Source organism: Citrus clementina, unplaced genomic scaffold (assembly GCF_000493195.1).
Source record: "Citrus clementina cultivar Clemenules unplaced genomic scaffold, Citrus_clementina_v1.0 scaffold_1, whole genome shotgun sequence".
Taxonomy (NCBI): Eukaryota; Viridiplantae; Streptophyta; class Magnoliopsida; order Sapindales; family Rutaceae; genus Citrus; species Citrus x clementina.
In genome coordinates this window covers 28,709,394-28,730,065 of record NW_006263303.1, presented here as the reverse complement: position 1 = coordinate 28,730,065, position 20,672 = coordinate 28,709,394, and the positions used below count along the sequence as shown (strand labels likewise).

At 35.1% G+C, this 20,672-nt stretch overlaps 2 protein-coding genes across 3 annotated transcripts; both read left to right on the top strand.

Moving 5' to 3' along the window:
- The first annotated feature begins 415 nt into the window (after positions 1 to 415).
- Positions 416 to 13,728, top strand: LOC18054310 (protein ENHANCED DISEASE RESISTANCE 2-like). Of its 2 annotated transcripts, none has more exons than XM_006453622.2 (22): positions 416 to 785; positions 1,353 to 1,427; positions 1,658 to 1,711; positions 2,233 to 2,298; positions 2,585 to 2,643; positions 3,138 to 3,214; positions 3,911 to 4,036; positions 4,549 to 4,583; positions 4,968 to 5,068; positions 5,147 to 5,242; positions 5,746 to 5,810; positions 6,240 to 6,311; positions 7,433 to 7,603; positions 7,947 to 8,152; positions 8,313 to 8,379; positions 8,914 to 9,089; positions 9,728 to 9,829; positions 10,874 to 10,921; positions 11,554 to 11,697; positions 11,797 to 11,892; positions 12,249 to 12,350; positions 13,072 to 13,728. In XM_006453622.2, exons 1-22 carry the CDS (start codon positions 516 to 518, stop codon positions 13,162 to 13,164), a joined length of 2,301 nt encoding a protein of 766 aa, XP_006453685.1. In that variant the 5' UTR covers positions 416 to 515; the 3' UTR covers positions 13,165 to 13,728. The 2 variants fall into 2 exon arrangements, with proteins under 2 accessions (XP_006453685.1, XP_006453686.2); XM_006453623.2 differs by having other exon boundaries at positions 8,887 to 9,089.
- Positions 13,729 to 16,595: 2,867 nt separating this feature from the next.
- LOC18054309 (leucine-rich repeat receptor-like protein kinase TDR) lies at positions 16,596 to 20,244 on the top strand. The gene is made up of 2 exons (XM_006453621.2): positions 16,596 to 19,442; positions 19,802 to 20,244. Exons 1-2 carry the CDS (start codon positions 16,883 to 16,885, stop codon positions 20,107 to 20,109), a joined length of 2,868 nt encoding a protein of 955 aa, XP_006453684.1. The 5' UTR covers positions 16,596 to 16,882; the 3' UTR covers positions 20,110 to 20,244.
- The last annotated feature ends 428 nt before the right edge of the window (positions 20,245 to 20,672 follow it).

Genomic DNA, 20,672 nt, shown 5'->3' with positions numbered 1-20,672 from the left:
AACATTGCATATATGTTCATCCTTAAAAAAATAAAAAATAAAAGAGAAAATCATATGTAATATTTGAGTTTTGATGGTAAGAACATACAAATTAACTTAGAATATAAAATACAATATAGTCATTGATAAGGTAAATGGATCAAGAATTTTAACTCTAATCTGATGTAAGAAAAAATCATATAGACCTAGACCCGACCTAGTTAATAATCATGTCAAATTTAACGACTCATACCCATTTATTCGTGTCATATTCATATCGTGTAAAATTTTACCAGCTCTACTGATAGGGGACTGAAGTGAAAATATTAATAATTATGTACTTATTCGTGATATTTACAAAAATAAGGGACCACGATGCTATTACCAGATTACAAATATCTCTCACATGTCGCGCTCCGTCGATTGTTGGCAAACTCTCTCCCTCTGTCTTTCTCTCGAATCAACCAGCGAATGTGAAGATAGATTGAAAGCTTCAGCAAAACAGACAGAGAGGGTAGAGAGAGAGAGAGAGAGAGATGGAAACGACGTCGTCGGTAAAGAAGTTGGGCAGCGAGGGATCTGGGTCCGACACCAGCAGTGGCGGAGGCAACAGCCGCCACGATGGTGGTGTTGGCGGAGGACGGAATGTGGGAGATAAAGAAAAAGGGTATTTTGAGTATTTTGGGTGGGTTTATCATATGGGCACAAATTCAATCGGGCATGAGTATTGCCATCTTCGGTTTTTGTTCATTAGAGGCAAATATGTCGAGATGTATAAGCGTGATCCTCATGAAAATCCCGGCATTGTACGTTTCTTTGAGTTCTTTAAATGATATTTTGCATTGAATTGTGTATTTTTTGTCCTTGAATAAGATTTCCAATGATCAGAATGGACAGTAAGATGAAAATGAGAACAATGCATTATTTTATGACTAGTGTCTGAAAAAAAAACAAAATTACATTGGGTGAATGTGGTTGTGTGCTTATTCTTCTGAGATATTTTTTAACTTTTATAGTTATGATGTTATATGTATGGTCCGTTTGAGGCTCAAGGCAATATAATAGTGGTTTCTTTACGTGCAACTTGATGAAATTATTTGATCCTGTATGATAGAACATGTTGCATATGATTTTATTGTGTTGTGCTGAATGCTTTTTTCTTGCCATCTCTGGTTCATGTATGTTATAGAGCAATTGGGTTTTACTCACATAACATGATTTTTGCTTGGCAATTTTGTTTTGTACCGTACGGAAGTATAGCTTTCCTTGATTTTATTTATTGAGTTATGTGGATTACACTTAAAATAAGCAGTTTAGAGAATTTCCACAATTGCTTGTATTTATTATGCTCTTTTTTTTTTTAAATGGTCCAGAAACCCATTAGGAGGGGTGTCATAGGGCCCACACTTATGGTGGAGGAGCTTGGGCGTCGGAGGTTTAATCATGGGGTAAGATCTTGTAAATTCTATATGTTTATTTTATTAGGAAGTAAGTTTTTAAGTTTGCTTTTTCTTATTGCACATCATGTTCTACATTTTTCATATTTTTGAGCATTTCTTTCTCTTTAAGTTGATCTGCTTCATGGGAACCCTTTGGATCATATTTTTCTGTGGTTTTCTGAATAGCTCAAGAAGATGAAAGAAGCTAATTATTTATGCTATTTGTCATCTTTTTGTAGGATGTTTATGTTATGCGGCTTTATAACCGATTGGACGAGTCAAAAAAAGGAGAAGTAAGTTGAAGTTCCTCATATTGTAGTTTGCAATATTGCTAGATACTGACATATATTATACTCTTGACGTCTTGACACAAGATATTTTTTCAATGCCTATATATATATATATATAGGAGAATTTTAAAGTTCGTTTGCTTCTACTTGGAATTGTGTGGCACCTTCTAGCGTGGTTCAAATTTCTTCTACCCTTAGGACTTGGGAATATTTCAACATAACTATTAAGTAAATCAACTAAAGGAAGTAAATGCAATTTATTTCCCTCCATTGGGAACCTATGTTTGCAAACAAAACTATTTTAAGGTGGGAAACAGATAGTAAATAACATTCGTGAAATTAGCAGTATGCTACATTCCTTTTTAATTTTGCCAAGTTAAAATCAAAAAAAGAAAAAATGCTTAACTTCACACTTCTAACTTACTTTTATGATCCTGAGTCAGTTTTCTATCTAATAAAGTTTTTGATTTTATATTCTTCGATGCCAAAATGCCTCCCAACTAACTGAATGTTTTACGTTCAAGATTGCTTGTGCCACAGCGGGAGAAGCCCGGAAATGGATGGAGGCATTTGATCAGGCCAAGCAGCAGGTATAAATGAAATCAGTTAGACTGTTGTGATTAATGCAGTGGAAGTCATGTAAAATGCTGGGTCTCTTGCTTTCCCAAAAGGTTATCATTATCATGTCTGACTTTGATTGTGTCAAGTCCTTTCCATGCATCCACCCCTTGCTATTTTTTCTTACAATTGAACCTTTTCATGGATCTTGTGACAAGGTAGAAACATTGTTCTGGATAAAACAGAGATGAGATAATGGTTTTGTTGAAAAATTATCGTGTCATAGAAATCAGAACAACTTTTTTCTTTCTATTGCAGGCTGAAGTGGAGCTTTCAAGAGGAGGCAGCGCCAGAAACAAATTGAACATGGAGACTGAGTATGCTTGCTGTTTTTTGTGATCTTAAAGTAGCTTTCATGTTTTTTGGTCTAAAAAAAAAAAAAAAGTAGCTGTCATGTTTAACCATGGTTCGGGGGGATTGGTTAATAGGATTTTTCAACCACAATGGTGAGGATTAAGGGCAAACTTCTATTCGGACATTTTTGGTTGGTAGTATTTACTGGTTCACTTCATGGGATGTGAGAGGCAATTTCGGGGCTGTAGGCCAAAGGCCCAACGGACCTCCAGCAGACCAAAAATTGAAATTGCATTCTGTTGAGTATAACTTGAATATATAGCTGAATCATTATGTAGCCCTGTCGATATGTCTGGTTGAAAGCAAGTATAATTCTTGACTTGCTATAGGATACAGGGGTTTCATGCTGTATCTCATGTTGCGATGAGTGTTCTGGTATTCTGTGTTTGCTCTATATTTGTTATATAATGTTATTGAAGACCTTAGTTAGTTGTATTCTCTTGTTTTACTGTGGCAGGATAAATCTGGATGGACATCGACCTAGAGTGAGGCGGTATGCTCATGGACTGAGAAAGCTCATAAGAATTGGGCATGGTGAGGTGGTTGCTCATGTATCATTATTTTTTTTTGGGGCAGCTGCATCGGATTTTCTGTGAGGTTCACTTGAAATCAGATCTTTTGTCGTATGATGGCAAACATATCGTTTGTTTTTAACTCATTATACTGAATTACCACATGTGGTGGTCATTGTGCACTTTTGGAGTACTTACAGGAAAAGTAGTGGGTATGCCCTATGCATGTCGTATGAGTTCTTAAAAATGAAGTGTAATGATATTCTGTCACAACAGATGCTATGCTTTATTCTTAAGATTTAAGTAATGGTATTAATATTTATCTCTTCAGGTAATGTTCTAGACATACTACTTGGGGAGCCTGTACTTTGTCAATTTATTAGTGGTTGGGAGACAATGCAGTCATCAGATCATGACCTACCATTTGCAATTCACTGTGACAAAACTTTATATCTTTGGAGTTTTTGAATGTTAGGCACCTTTTTGTCCAACCAAAAATGTTTAATGCAATTTGGCAACTTCTATTTAGGGTATCCCATTGAGATTAAAATGTTGAAGTTTTGCATGTGATGTTGATTAATGCATTTCAATTTTTTTTTTTTTTTTACAGGATTCAATGTATTTTCATGAATGTTTGTTGGTGGACTCAATATATTATGCATTGGGTTCATTTCTTTTTTTATTTTCTTGTTTTTTTCATTCTTTTTAATGGTCACAGGTCCTGAAACACTTTTGAGGCAATCTTCAGATTTGGGTGGTTCTGTCAGGGGAGAGGGCTTCTTTGAAGGGGACATTGGAGATGCTATTGAAGCACATGAATGGAAGTGTGTTCGTACACTAAATGGTACTTTTCTTTTAACCTTTTTATATTTACTAGAAAGACCATTATGGCATAACTTTTTCTAGCTTCATATGTGATTTACTCGTAGCACTGTGTGTGTGTAGTTTCTAGATATATTACTTTTATTTTGCTCAGAATAACATCATTTTCAGTTTTAAGCTTAATATGATAAATATTAGTTGATTTCTAGATATATTACTTTTATTTTACTCGTAGCACTGTCGTCTCAAAGTTAATTTCTATCCCAAATTCTTTTATGCCATTCTCAAACTTCTGTGAGAGCCCTAAACCACATTGAGGTGCTTAAGCTTGTAGGAATTAAGCTTCGTTTATACTCAGGCTGATTAATAGAAACCATGAAAACTTAAATAAAATTTAAGGACTTGTTTCATTTGTATTAAGTTTTTTTTCTGGTTCTTTTGACATATAAAGTAATTGTTTCTAGAATTTAATTTAAATGGAGGAAATCTATATCTTCTTTCTGCCTGAGACTCTCTCTCTCTCTTTGGTTTCAGGTGTTAGAATTTTTGAGGATGTTGCTGATTCTAAGGTATTCATCATTATGTCATGATCTCTTTGCCTTCATTGCTTGCATGTTTGCACCATCTTTGCAACCAATTTTATTAGCAATAGTTTTGGTTATATGATTATTATCCAGAAAAAATAGAAGTGTTAAGATAACTCGTGAAGTTAACAGATTTGTAAATATGATAAGCATATTTGAAGATTTTTTATTTTTATATTTATTTTTTAAAGCTTACTGGAATACTAATTTTTACAGTCTATTAATGCAATCTTTGACACATAGCCTTCTTTTCTTTCTGATTGTTATTTAGTGTCATGGTATTGCTTCTGATAGAACTGTAGTTATACGGATTTGTTTCTTTGATAAATGACCTGAAGTGCTCCCTTGATTACTTTTAACTCATTATAGAGTGGTAGAGGTGTTCTTGTGAAGGCTGTTGGTGTCATTGATGCAAGTGCAGACACTGTTTTTGAGGTAGTTTTAAACCTTGAACGTCACCAAAGATACGAGTAAGTTGCTTAACTTTTGTTCTGGAGTTCTTTAATGTGGTTGTGCAACTTCAATCTCTCTAATAATTATCTTCACAGGTGGGATATGTTGACAGGTGACTTGGAGCTGGTAGATTCTTATGATGGACATTATGATGTTGTTTACGGGACATATGACCCAAAATACCTTACTCGGTAATGTTGTTAAACAGGACTACTAGTTTTTCGTTTGCTTTTAGTTACATGATTCTTTTGGTTGTATTGGTTTCCCAATTAATGTTTAGAGTTTGGTAAACTATGTTTTCCATTTGAATACTTTGTGCCTATTGACTATTGTGTACTGTACTAGGGAAAGGATGAACAAGAGATAAGCTTCCTGTCATAGGATATTTTAACAAAAAGAGCCTACTAATTAGTTTTTCAATTCGTTGGTCCCAATGCATTAGTGTTTTTTGTCATACAATTCTGATCCTGCACCCTATCCTCCAAACTCTAGTCTCAATTTTCATCACAGAGGTTGGAGGTTCAAAACCCTTTAGGGCAGCCTAACTCAGGTAGTTTGTGCTGTGATGGAATGAATTTCTAGTCAACAACATCCAAAGGTTGTGGTGTTTACAATTTTGGATGTATTATCATTTTTGTTGTTTTTCCTCTATATGATGCTCTAAGATCCGTTTGTTATATGATATTTTTTGCAGGTGGCAGTCCAAGAGAGATTTTGTCTTCTCTAGGCAATGGTTTCGTGGACAAGATGGAACATATAGTAAGAACTACAATGATCATATCTAGTTTACTAGAGTTGCTTCATATAATTAGCTTAGATGCTATGCATGTATCATGCCAGCCTCGTAAGCAGGTACCTTACCTCAAAACATTTAAAATCCATTATTACGACTGAAGCTGAAATAGATATTATTGTATAATAGTGGTGACAGTCATATGCTTGGATAATTGGTTATAATCTGCAAACTTATGAACAACAGTTATATGTGATATCCTAGACTGCCAGATTCATCTTATTATTTTTCAGAATTTTGTTAGTATTTTCTATTTGAGAGTTGTTTAGTGGTTAATTTTTCTTTTTTAGAGATGGTTTGGTGCATAACATGTTGAATTTGCAAAGTGAAGTTTATTACAATAAATTTAACACACTTGCTTCTGTACTTGGCACTGATATAATTTTTGGATGCAGCAATCTTGCAGTTTCCAGCTGTACACAAGAAACGGCCCCCAAAATCTGGGTATCGACGCACAAAAATTAACCGTAAGTGATTTTCATTATCAGAGAACAAATAAGATATCTTAATCATTCTTTATTTTTGTACAACTCTAATGATATACCTGCTTCTTTTGTTGCTTCAATTGATATTGGAGGAAGTATATTTTTTATGTTTGTTAGCTGCTAGTCAATTTAACACTTTCTGATTAAGCATACAGGGTTTATGTTTGTTTCTTGAGTTACGAACGAAGAATTAGGTGGGGTATTATGGTTTATTATCTATGTAGCCCTTTTCATGTTACTTCTTTACTTCATTTTCTTTCTTCGTCCTGACCCCTCATTCACCGCATCCTAATCCACTACTAAATGTATCTGAGCAAATGTTTAGATCTATTAGTTATAATATTATACTTTTTATTAGTGATGGGCACTTGACTTAGCTTACATCTGAAAAATGATGCTGCCACATAATAATTCAATGATGCGGTCAATCTATAAGCCATCCCTTGTTGTTTAACCTGACATTGAGTTTTGTGTTCAAAGTGTTTGGATGGAAACCTAGCATTAAATGAGTTATTTAAACAGTTTCTGGGTGCTGTTGAAAGGAGTGGAAAGTATCTATATAAGCGCTTGATTTTACACGTACTTCCTGGTAAAATAAGTTTTCCCCTTTAGACTAGGTGATTTTATGCGTAACCAATTCATTTTGTGTTAGGCTTGTATAGCGCATGGTATTTTATCTTTTCGTATGATTTCAAGTGGTACACACACACACACACTCTCTTGCAATGTATGAGCTGAATTTTGATTTTTTTTTTTCATAAATCATGCTTCTTTTGAAATCTATATGTGCATTTTTAGTTCACAGCTCAAATGCTGAAAATATACTTCTCTATAATACCAGTTATAATATTTAAATGTTCAATATACAAAATATCACTGCTTTGCTAATTTCTTTTTAATATTCATTGGTCACATGAACTTTTTATTCTTGTTTCCACTGATCACTGTTGATTGTATTACTAATTTATAATCTTTTTAGTTTCACATACTTTCAGTGATTAAATTGTATCTACATCATTACAAGATCCGACAAATTGAGAAAGTTGGCCATCATTAACTCAATTCTTACTCTTTTGTTTTCATATAATTTACATGAACTGCAGCATCAACTTGGGAGATTAGAAGTTTAAACTTGCCAATGGGTTCGAACGGGGCTAAGTGTCTTGTGACACAAATGTTGGAGATACATTCGTCTGGCTGGTGTAGATGGAAGAAGAACAGCAGCACAAAGTTCGAAAAGACTACCCATTTTGCTTTACTAAGCCAAGTGGCAGGTTTGGAGATCTGATTAATTGTTTCTTTGCTGATCCACAATCTTAGAGTTTTAAGTGGCTTTAAGACCTCAAGCATATGTTTATTGAACAAATAAGGTATATGTTCTGTGTAGGAAAAAGTGACTTTTCCACATCATGACATATGTTCAAGTCTTTATCAGCTGAAAGAACTACCTTTAGTGGTCTGCTAACGTAGATTATTTTGCTCAAACTAACTTCTGTTTTCAAAATGTATGATAAAAAAACAATCTGAATCTTGAAACCAGTAAAGTTGTGTTACAGAAATTGTTTATGATGTGATTATTCCAGTGCCAGTTACATTTCCTTGTTCATCATTATTCAGGTTTAAAGGAATATATTGGAGCAAATCCAGCACTCAAAAATGAATCCGCAACTGTGGTTGTCCATTCAAAATTTTCAGATGTTTCATCTTCCAATGGTTATTATGAGGATGTAGAAGTGCAGGAACAGTTTTACGATGCCATTGCTGCTGACTCATCATCTTCAGAAGATGAAGATAGTGATGATAGTAATGACCCTGATAAGAAGGTTTTTTATTTTTACCCCCTACTTCTCATTAGAGATTAAGTTCAGTCTGAAAGGTTTAGAGAAGGTCAAAAGTGTGACTTATGATCAAATCTAAATCATTTTCATGAATCCATACTGTTAAAGAGGTCTAGAATTGATACTTACGTCTCATCTACTTCAGGACAAGAAAGTGAAGCTGAAGAATGTCTCATGGGCAATCGCAAGCTTAGCTTTGAAGCGAACTTCAGGTCCTCTGTTTATAAAATTTTGTTTGAGAATATGCAATGGTCTATTTGTTATCATCAGAATCCAGAAGTCTTTTAGATTCTATTTGCCTTACATTGGTAATTTCACCGCTCCATTTACTTAAAAGTTGGACATGACGGTCAAGATTCTACTACCTTTTCCATGGTAACAAACATACTGCTTTAGAACAGTTGATGCTTGTGTTTAAAGAAACTTTGGTAATCGAGCTCTTTAAAACTCTGAGCTACCCCTTTTGTATATTATCAACGAAATATTATTTTGCTCATATTTTGTTTCACTTTTTTTAATTGCTAATTATTAATGTTAATTATTTTCTGATGCATCAATTTTTTGTTTTAGCATATTGTGTTATGTATATATAACTATTTGCTGTTAACATATTTGTGATTTATCTATTGTCTTAAGAACAAGTATCAATGTTTATTTTCTTCCTGTTTTTGTGCATCTATTTATTCTTTTTTTTTTGGCCCTCATTGTTAAATACTCAGTACTAAAATATGAAGTCCTGGATGCAGTTCCCGATGCAAATAAAGAGTTTGATTGTAGTGTGCCTCCGATCACTATTGATCCAAGCCAGTTCCGCGGTTCCCTGCACAAGGCAAAGGATGAAACTGACTCAAATTGTTGGACTTCTCCTGGTGGCAAGGGGTTTATGATCAGAGGAAAGACTTACCTAAAAGATAATGCCAAGGTGGTTTTTGCATCCCTTCTAAATCACTGGCCGCTTTTTGTTGTCCCTATCTATTCTGTTCCCTATCTTCTCATATGTGAAGAAGGATTCTATCATTTTCATTGTTATGTTAATGCATAAGCAGTTTTGGGATCTGCTTATATTTTTAGTACTGCTCGTTAGGCTTGTATTTTTCTATAGTCATAGTTATATCTTGACTTTGCCAATTATTGTTCAACTCTTAAGTTTTGGACATGTGCAAAGTAACAATCAAATCTGCCTTGTTATGTTTCCACATCATAGTCAATTAATTTTTTTGTGACTTGTGGCATAATATTTCCAGACTAGCAACACATATGCTCTCATAATGTTCTGTATCCCAGTGAATGTGTTGCTCAGGTAGTCTCTGTTGTGACAAGTATTGGGGTAAAAAGCTCATAAACGTTGCACTTCATAGAATACTTTGTTTTTGAAAAAATTAGGTTATTTGATTGAGGATGTTACTCATTTTGAGTTTACTGGGGACAACTTTGTCAGTACTGCTTCCAATAGAAATCTGGCAGTTGCCTTTTTTTCTTTATTTTGATCTTGTTTAGAATATCATCTTCATATTATTTCTGCCGAATGTTGGTTAAGTGATTTGTTTAATTTCTCATCAGGTAATGGGTGGAGATCCCTTGCTCAAGCTCATCGCAGTTGATTGGTTTAAAGTTGATAAAGCTGCAGATAGGGTTGCATTGCATCCCAAGTGTCTCGTTCAGGTAAATTATATTTTTGTTTCCACTTTCTGTTTGTATCAGCTCGGCAAAATTGTGACACAAAACCTCATTTAATATATTAGTACCACAAGTACTTCTTTTAAATACTATTTTTTTTAAAAAAAATCTTTCATTAACATTACAGTGTGTGTTTTCTTATTAGTTCTTTTGCGATTACTTGATATTTTTTATGTTTCCTTGATTCAATATTCATAGTGTTATTATGGATAGCAATGTTTTTTTCAAAACCTTCACTATATTATTTCGAGGTTATCATCCTTGAAATAGTGATTATTATATAATTGTGTCCATAGGATTCAGCTTTTTGAGGTATGTGCTTGCTACTTTTACAATTGTAGGTTGTGTTGTGAGTAGAATTTATATGTTTGGAAAAATGTGCCAATTAAGTAAAGCAAGGTTAAAATCTGTGTTGACTTTAGCTAGTTTGACTTGAATTAAAAAAAAATCATAACATTCACTCAAATCTATTTTTGCTGTGTCCGTTTTTTATCCCTATTTTCTTATATTTGAGTGGATTGGAAGTGTCATTGGCCAGAAACATGAGTTAGATAAGTGACTTCTTTCTTTCCATGCTCATTTTAGAACTTGTTTTAAGGGCAGGAAAAATGATTCTTTGCAACTTCACTTGATTGCCAATTGTAATAGTTGATAGTTGCTTTGCCTGTGATAACTGGATTGCATGTTCTCATCTTGATGCTGCTATGATGTTGAGTTTTCTGGTTCTCTTGGTTTCTAAACCACCTGTGTCTTTGGCATAGAGAAATTATATCAATGACGCTTCTAAAAAATCAAGTAGTGGCTGACAAAATGATTTGCAATTTGAGACAAAATGCATTTCTTTAGACTTCAAAAGCATGATCTGACAATGTTTGAGCTTTGCTGCTCACAATATTTTGGAATTTAATAATTGTTCTATACTTTTCCTAGTTTAGTCACCAAAAAAGAAAGTACTAGGCTTCCTGGTGGTATGAAAGAAAGAGACCTTAGTGCCTTATACTAATATAACTGCATTTTTCTCCATTCCAGTCTGAAGCCGGGAAAAAGCTTCCATTCATCCTGGTCATTAATCTTCAGGTATGCATATGAATTTCTTTTAATCTTGTTTCCCATGGCTTATATCTACAGTTACATACATTATCATGGATTTGCTTGGAGATGTGGCATACACTTCTCAAAAAAAGAAAAAAGTTGATTTTTATCTTTTAAGTTCCCCTGTACTTAAAGTTAACATGAAAAACTTCAGCAATTGATCTGCTGAAATATGATTTCTCAAAGGATTTGCTGATATTATTTCAAAGACATTGTGGTTCAAAAGCCTGAATAGAGGAATAATGGAATATTAAGGGGAAAGGATTGAATAAAATTTAAGTAGTTGAACCATTGCAAGGGAAAATGTAAACTCTAAATATTTTAATTACTGGTTCTGCAACTATATTTTTATTAGGAGTGATGATAGACATTCTAAAATTTTATCCCAAATGATGTGGTTGCATGTGATGTGTCACTCCTCAAATGGTTGACAATTTTTTAGAAGTTCCAGGTCAATTGATTACATTATTTCACCAACCACTTGATGAATGCCACATCATTTGGGATACATTTTGGGATTCTAGCATATGATCATTATAATTATTTTTGGGTTTTTGTGATATTGCAGCCTTTTAAAAACTATATTTATTTATTATTATTATTTTTTTCTGTTTCAGGTTCCAGGAAAACCTAACTATAGTTTGGTCCTCTACTATGCGTCTGAAAGGCCTGTGAATAAAAATTCCTTGTTGGGTAAGTTTGTGGATGGGACTGACATGTTTCGTGATGCAAGATTTAAACTGATCCCAAGCATTGCTGAGGTATGAAGTGCTGAAGTATAAACATCCTGTAAAATTGGTGGCTTTTGTCTGCTTTGCCTTAATGGTATTGAGTAGAGCATTATTTTCTGATGGTTTCAGGGATATTGGATGGTTAAGCGTGCAGTTGGAACAAAAGCATGCCTATTGGGAAAGGCTGTAACCTGCAGATACCTTAGACAAGATAATTTCCTGGAGGTAATTATTCGTGGCAATATCTGGTTTTCCTACTGTTATTTACGTATGCTAGTGTCACTATTCCAATTTTTTAGTATGTAAGATGTTGGGGCTTGACCTTTTAGAAATGGCAAATGGAAAGAGATCATTAATGCTATTGTGTTTTCATGGAACTTGAAATGCATGTTCACTGCCTTGCTTCTAATCTTCCTTCCATTTATAATCTCTTTTTCTTTTTTTTCTATGCTCTGATGAGTGAATTTTCAGCATAGTTTTAGATCAAGATATCTGATAATTCAAACTGGTGGTGAATTCTTATTAGTTATGCTGATTGCAACTGGTATTTTGTGAACTATCTTGAAACTTCTCTTTTTCAGATTGATGTGGATATTGGATCATCATCTGTGGCCAGGAGTGTCATTGGCCTTGTCCTTGGATATGTAACAAGCCTAGTTGTCGATCTAGCAATTTTAATAGAGGTATGTGCTTTGTTTTAGTAATTGTTGGAGAGTTATTCTGTATGGTCTTGTGCTCAAATTCAAGGTGGACTTACAGAATGTGAATGCTAATTAACTTTTAGTGGAACTTCGACTTTCAATTTCCATGGAGGTTTATATTTATTCACTTTTTGTATTCTTTGTGATAAGATAAAATCATTCGCTGCTATGTCTTTGACGGAGGCTTAGATTGCTAATAATATTAAAAAATATTTAGTAAATTAGGCTAGTGTTTCCTATGGAGCAGTGTTGCATTTAGTATGTGTACTTTTGTACCACTTGTTGCTTTTCAATCTCTGTTGTTTGAAGCAATTGCTGTATTCTGGTAGTTTTCTTGTATTTCTTTTACTCCATAAAAATTTTGTTAACAGTAGATAATTAAGATCTTTTAGACTCACAAAGCTAGCAGTGATGTATAGCGAGAGCGTCTCTAGATTCTTTTATAGTTAATTTTGAAGATCTGCAATGAGCCTAAGGAGAGAAATGAAAAATAAGAAACAGATTCAAACAACCTTACAGGTTACTTCACTTATTACATAAAGCTCTTTGTGGGAGCTAATCTCTTTCATTTAATTTTTTTTAATCATGACTGCAGATTCTGATTTTTGTATGATTTGATTCACCTGAGTTGGATTCTTTTAGTTGTAAACCATGACGCTCTTCATACTTGCAAAATTTGATGTTAATAACTGCTTATTTGCAGGCAAAGGAGGAGGAAGAACTACCTGAGTATATACTTGGGACTGTTCAACTGAATCGTGTGAGGCTTGATGCTGCCGTACCATTGGAGGTTTGAGGATTCTTTCAAATACTTGTTCAACACAGCATTGTTATAACCTTAACTGTACTCCTATTTTGCTGATGATTGGCCTAGTGTACATTTGCTTCCCATATACGGATCTGAGTTGCAAATTTTAGTTCTGTGAATAAACAGCTTTACTGTACATTGATCAGAGTTACACATTACTTTTTTGCAAAAAGTAATGTGAAGGATGTTGCTTTGTCACATCTTGGATGGATCATTGAAGAATGTTGATTAAGATTCGATCCACAATGTAAATTGTCTTTTCCTAGAAATCTTATGGAATCTCCTTGTATTTGGTCTCCAGTTGTGTGTGTGTTCCTAGCCTTGGCAGGTAGGTTCTGAGATAAAAAGTCGATGAAGATGTAGTAAATCGGCAAACGAATCATTATCGCTCAAATCTTCTATTTAACAGAGTAGAAGGCATAGGGGCTTGTTTGCTGATGTGCAGACTCTGTAATGTTTCTTTCTATAAACTACTATGTAAATTGAAGACTGGAAATTGAAATTTACAGTGTGATTTTCGGAGAATGCGGCTGGCTGTATATACATTATATTATTAGTACTGTTATTATTAATTTTGGTGAAAGCGTCTGCTAGTGTATATTTTAAAACAGTTTGTGAGAACACATCTCGTGGTGCTGTTACAAAATGATTTGCTATAAATATAAGTTCGTCCACTTTGAATGAGTAGAATTAAGGTGAGTTATGGTATCGATGACTTCTCGGTATATTTCATTCAGCAAACTTCCTTGAACTGAATTCATCTGTTAGAATCGTTCATGGAATCTATGAAGCAATTCTTGAAGTGACAAGTGCCAGGCTTCTTGTTTTCTATAATACAATGATTTTGTTCCTCCTGATTGAGTGTTGGTTCATAGTGTTCAAGTCGTTCTCGCCTGCCTTCATTGCTGCGCGCTTTTCCTTCTTATAGCTAATTTCATAATTATGTGTTATTCGGAAGTTTAAGCTCCAGCATAAACAATTTTTGTTAATAGTGATGTAGCTTAGTCAATGCCCCGTCTTAAAATCAAACAAATGAAAGAAACGGAAATGTGAGAAGAATTTTATTTCTTGCTGTTGAAAGGATAAGGTGTCCCTCAAATCGGCTATCGCATGCTAACGCCAACCCACTTGGTTGAGCCTTTATGCATACTTTATGCCTTTGTGAATGATTGATGCTCTTGTTTGCAGAATGTTTTTTTTTCTTGTGGCTTTTGGCTCATTAGTTTCACCGCCCACCACCAATGTTTGACTAGATGTTCCCTTCTTCTTTCGTCTCCTCCTCAAATTACCCTTTGTTGATCCCCTTTAGATTTCAAAATCAATTGATCGCAGTTAAATTAATTGTCTTTCCTTCTCACAGTCACAGACTCACAGTCACAGTCACAGTCACAGGGTTGGCCTACACTGGAGAAAGGAGAGACTCTCAATTACTGTAAGCTTTCCATTAAACAAATATATGTAATCGTCTTTTTTATTTTTTTTTTCTTTTCCTTTTTCTGTTGATCACATATGATTAGATTAAGATGTCAAATCATATATATATGCATAAGCTTTGTGATTTTTTGACTCTAATGGGAATCCAATTATAGTGATAAATCTTTCTTTTTTCCTAAAAAGGCGTGTTCTTTCCCAGCACACACGGCCACAGAGTCGGTGCAATGTCTTTTTCAAACCTATCTCTCTTCTTGGGAGGAATTTCTCAGGAACCAAAGTTGTGATAATGAGAATGTGCATATGGTTCATCTCTTTTTCCTGTTTTGGCTATTTTTGCTTGAGGCTTATTCGTTTCATGAGAAGTTTTAATCCATCAAGAGTAGTTTAGAGTATATGATTTCAGTTGTTCGTTTGATGTCTGAGGTTTAAAATAATAAAAATTAACGAGTTTTGATAATATGGACTGGATGGATTTGTTTATCAAAAGGTTCATCTAATTGGTTTGATTGGTGTATTAGATTGTCGTTTTCTTTTTCTCTTTTAAACTAACCTCCTCTTTAATATTGAAGCAAAATTGAAGTTTTTGTGTAGACTAATGAACATAATTCAGTAGTAATGTAAGAACAAAAGAAGGCCTCTCTTTCAGCTGCCAGCAATGGAAACCTAATTATATAACACACAAGTTGGAAAATGGGAACCTCCCAGCCGAATAATTTCATCACGGGCTCGCTGTGAAAGTGCTGCGACGCACCACTTTCTTTCTTGTGATGCCAAAACCTTTAATGACGCTTTCACTGTTTTCGATAATAAATGTGGCCAACACACATAATGAAAATCACGAAAATTTAATAAATAATGCAGACCCCAAAATTTCTTTGGAGTTATGAGAGTATCTGAATAAAATATAATTCTAAAAAAAAATGATTGAATCTTCTTTTTTCTTTTGAAAGCAATAGGTTATTTATGAATTTTTTTGGTTTGAAAATGTATAATATTCTAATAACTGCCTGAACTCTTTCATATTTCATAATATCAATGACAAACCCTTTTTTGTCCAAGTAAGCGAGCGTTTTCCTTTCATTTTTTTGTAAAGATTTTCTTGAACAAAAAAATGGTTTAAAGGATTGTGGGAATGCATGATTTGGATCACAAACCAAAGCAAGAAAAGGACACAGATGTCAAGGAGGGTTACATTTTCCTTATATATATACTATTCATTAACTGATGATCATGAATCATGAAGAAAAAGTAGAGCTTTTATCAGTACTATTGTCTTTACTCACTAGCTTCTCTGCACTTGCTTCTGTCGTTTTAAACATCTTGAAAAAGATGTACTGTTGTCTGCATACATTGCCATACAATAATTTAACAAAAAATGGTACCCCTAATACTATGAACAACAGTGTTCAATTAAAATCAAGTGAGAAAGTATGTATGATTCTGAAAACCAAAAAATGATTCTGAAAACCAAAAAAACAAAAAAAACAAAGGTGATGATATCTTAAAAATTATATGAACCCATATCACCACTAATCATTTTCACTTGTATTAATGGGATTGCTTTTACCATTCAAAAAAAAGGGGGAAAAAAAAAGAGAGATTGCTTTTCTCATTCTTTACTTGCTGTCTAAAATAGTTACACATAATACAATCATTATTATTGGGGATCGTATATGCGAAAAGAAATAGTTGAAAGCAGCTGTCATGGCAATTAATTACCTAATAAGCAAAGAATCAACCTTAGCTCTCGTTGCGCATAAAAATAATCATTAGCTTCGTTAATCATTCTGCAATTTGCTTTAAATAAAATCATGCATGAAATCCCGTTACAAATCTATTAGAATCACATAGATATGGCTGTGGATTATCTCAAGTACTGACCCTACTTTGCGTTTAAATCCATTTTCAAATTAGAGATTACCTACTACAGGGTTCTGTCTAGCGAAAAAGAAGAAGGAAAAGGAGGAAAAAAAAAAAAAAAAGATGCCACAAGAGAATAAAAGTTAGAGGTAACATACCCTAGTGGCCAACAGCAGTCAAATATAAAATGAGCCTAAGGGTCCCCCCTTGCCCCCAAAAGCAACCAAAATAATATTCTCATATATCATCTAATCGCTAAACATCATTCCTTCTTTTAATCACACCCTTTCTCTATTTCCCATGCACCACTCCACTGACCCAACAAAACAACACGAATGCGAGTATTTACTCGTAAACAAATGCAAAAACATATTTCAGCAATTTGTTTGTCCATCTCCTGCTGCTAGTTCCAATGGAGATTTTTCATTGCCTGTACTTGAATCTTTTCATCTGGCTTGTGTTTGTGCCAGCAGTTTCTGCTAATGACCCATATTCAGAAGCACTTCTTAGCTTAAAATCTGAGCTGGTTGATGATTTCAACAGCTTACATGATTGGTTTGTGCCTCCTGGAGTGAACCCGGCGGGGAAAATATATGCATGTTCTTGGAGTGGTGTCAAATGCAACAAGAACAACACCATTGTAGTTGGCATAAACCTGTCAATGAAGGGCCTTTCCGGTGCGTTACCTGGGAAGCCACTCAGTATATTTTTCAATGAACTTGTTGATCTCAATCTCAGTCACAACTCTTTCTCTGGGCAGTTCCCTGTTGAAATCTTCAATCTCACCAGTTTAATTAGCTTGGATATCAGCAGAAACAATTTTTCTGGCCATTTTCCCGGAGGGATTCAGAGTCTTAGAAACCTTCTTGTTCTTGATGCTTTCAGTAACAGCTTTTCAGGTTCAGTGCCAGCTGAAATTTCTCAGCTTGAACATCTCAAAGTTCTCAATCTAGCTGGAAGTTACTTCAGTGGACCAATCCCATCTCAGTTTGGTTCTTTCAAGAGCCTGGAGTTTCTTCACTTAGCAGGAAACTTGCTCAATGATCAAATACCAGCGGAGCTTGGAATGCTCAAAACTGTGACTCACATGGAAATTGGCTACAACTTTTACCAAGGAAATATTCCATGGCAATTGGGGAACATGAGTGAAGTTCAGTATCTTGATATTGCTGGTGCAAATCTCTCGGGTTCAATACCAAAAGAGCTCTCTAATCTCACCAAGCTTGAGTCACTTTTTCTCTTCAGAAACCAGCTAGCAGGACAGGTTCCATGGGAGTTCAGCAGAGTTACAACTCTCAAAAGCTTGGATCTTTCTGATAACAGACTTTCTGGGCCTATTCCTGAGAGTTTTGCGGACTTGAAGAATCTTAGACTTCTGAGTCTTATGTACAATGAAATGAGTGGCACAGTGCCTGAAAGCTTAGTTCAACTGCCTTCACTAGAAATTCTGTTCATATGGAACAATTACTTCTCTGGTTCACTTCCAGAAAACTTGGGTAGAAACTCAAAGCTTAGATGGGTTGATGTTTCTACAAACAATTTCAATGGCAGCATTCCACCAGATATTTGTTCAGGAGGTGTGCTGTTCAAGTTGATCCTGTTTTCAAATAATTTTACAGGTAGTCTTTCTCCATCACTCTCCAATTGTTCATCCCTTGTTCGACTTCGACTTGAAGATAATTCATTCTCAGGTGAAATCCCTTTGAAATTCAGCCAACTTCCTGATATTAATTACATAGACTTGTCTAGGAACGGATTCACAGGTGGGATTCCCACAGATATAAATCAAGCTTCCAAGCTTGAATACTTTAACGTGTCTAATAATCCAAAGCTAGGAGGCATGATCCCAGCACAAACTTGGTCTTTGCCCAGTCTCCAAAACTTTTCAGCTTCAGCTTGTAATATCACAGGCAACCTCCCTCCATTCAAATCCTGCAAATCCATTTCTGTCATTGAGTCGCATATGAATAATTTATCAGGAACTATCCCGGAAAGTGTTTCCAATTGCGTGGAACTTGAGAGGATAGATTTAGCAAACAACAAGTTGATTGGTTCTATACCTGAAGTGCTGGCAAGGCTTCCTGTTTTAGGTGTCCTAGACCTGTCACATAATAGTTTGAGTGGTCAAATACCAGCAAAGTTCGGCAGTTCTTCAAGCTTGACAGTCCTAAATGTATCTTTCAACGATATATCAGGTTCCATTCCCTCAGGAAAGGTATTAAGATTGATGGGTAGCAGTGCATATGCTGGGAATCCGAAACTCTGTGGAGCTCCTCTGCAGCCATGTCATGCCTCAGTGGCTATCTTGGGTAAAGGCACAGGGAAGCTTAAATTTGTTCTGCTGCTTTGTGCAGGAATAGTCACGTTCATTGCAGCAGCACTTCTGGGGATATTTTTCTTCAGAAGAGGAGGCAAAGGCCATTGGAAAATGATCTCATTTCTCGGACTCCCTCAGTTCACAGCAAACGATGTCTTGAGGAGCTTCAATTCTACAGAATGCGAGGAAGCAGCGCGTCCACAATCAGCTGCAGGTTGCAAAGCAGTTCTGCCCACGGGTATTACAGTTTCAGTGAAAAAGATTGAATGGGGAGCAACGAGAATTAAAATAGTGTCAGAATTTATAACACGAATAGGCACTGTAAGGCACAAGAATTTGATCAGATTGCTTGGTTTTTGCTACAACAGGCATCAGGCTTATCTGTTATACGATTACTTGCCTAATGGAAATTTGTCTGAAAAGATCAGAACGAAGAGGGACTGGGCGGCCAAATACAAAATTGTACTTGGAGTTGCTAGGGGTCTATGTTTCCTTCACCATGACTGCTATCCTGCAATTCCACATGGAGATTTGAAGGCAAGTAACATAGTTTTCGATGAAAATATGGAACCTCATTTGGCAGAATTTGGATTCAAATATCTGACACAATTGGCCGATGGTTCATTTCCAGCCAAAATTGCCTGGACAGAATCAGGTATGTTTACTGTTTACTTTCTTTTCTGTTGTGTACATAACAAGCTTTTTAGGTTCATGCCTAGTATATTTTCCAATGTGAAACAAACAAGTCAAACTTTTAAGCAAAAGTTATTGATACCTCAAGTCTACAGAATATCTGAGAAAAACTGTAATATACTTCATAAAGATTCTTAATAGTGAAATTAAGTTCCCTGCAACCAGTAGTAGTATTATTGTAATGCTTTGCAACTCAAAATCAAAATGAGTTGATTTTTCTTATAGAGTCGGTGAAAGATAGCTGTAGTTGAAAAGACTTTCATTCTAGCATCTTTATCAAGAAGCAGTGCTTATAGTTTAATATATGAAAACTTTGAACAGGTGAATTCTACAATGCCATGAAAGAGGAAATGTACATGGATGTTTATGGATTTGGAGAGATCATTCTCGAAATCTTGACTAATGGTAGGCTGACAAATGCGGGAAGTAGCTTACAAAACAAGCCAATAGATGGACTTTTGGGAGAAATGTATAATGAGAATGAAGTTGGTTCTTCCAGTTCATTGCAGGATGAGATCAAGTTGGTTCTTGATGTTGCTCTTCTCTGCACCAGGAGTACGCCATCGGATCGACCATCCATGGAAGAAGCTTTGAAGCTGTTATCTGGGTTGAAGCCACATGGAAAATAGCACTACTGCTGAATCAAGTACGGTGAAAAGCTTTTGTTTAAAGGCGTGAATAGATATATAACAAGTAGTTGACATATATAAGAGTGGCCTGTTATATTTACTTGGGTTGGTAGCTTGGTTTTGTTATAATTATTAGACGTGGTTTACTGTAATATAAATATAGTAATCAATATGTTTTCTGTATTCTTTAAGCATCTTGCTAAATAAGAAATTTAATTATTATAACAAGGAATCGCTGAAAGCAAAATAACTTGTCTAAGGCCGTTGGATCTTGGTTGGTTGATTTCATGTTCGAAGTTCTTGATGGTTAGCGCAATTGAGTATCAATTCAGGTCTTCAAGAGACAAAACGGCGCGCCTCATTTTGCCTGAGTACACAAAGAACCAAACAAACTGAATATGTCAACCTGCATTTAGGCTGCGTTTGGTTTTTATGATGCCGCAACTTTCAAGTTCCACTAAACACTCCGGCAGTTTAAGTTTCATAGGCTCATAGCAGAGCCGCCAAAAAGGTAGAACAAATGGAGCCATAGCTACAAGAGATGTGCTGGTCTGGTTTCTGAA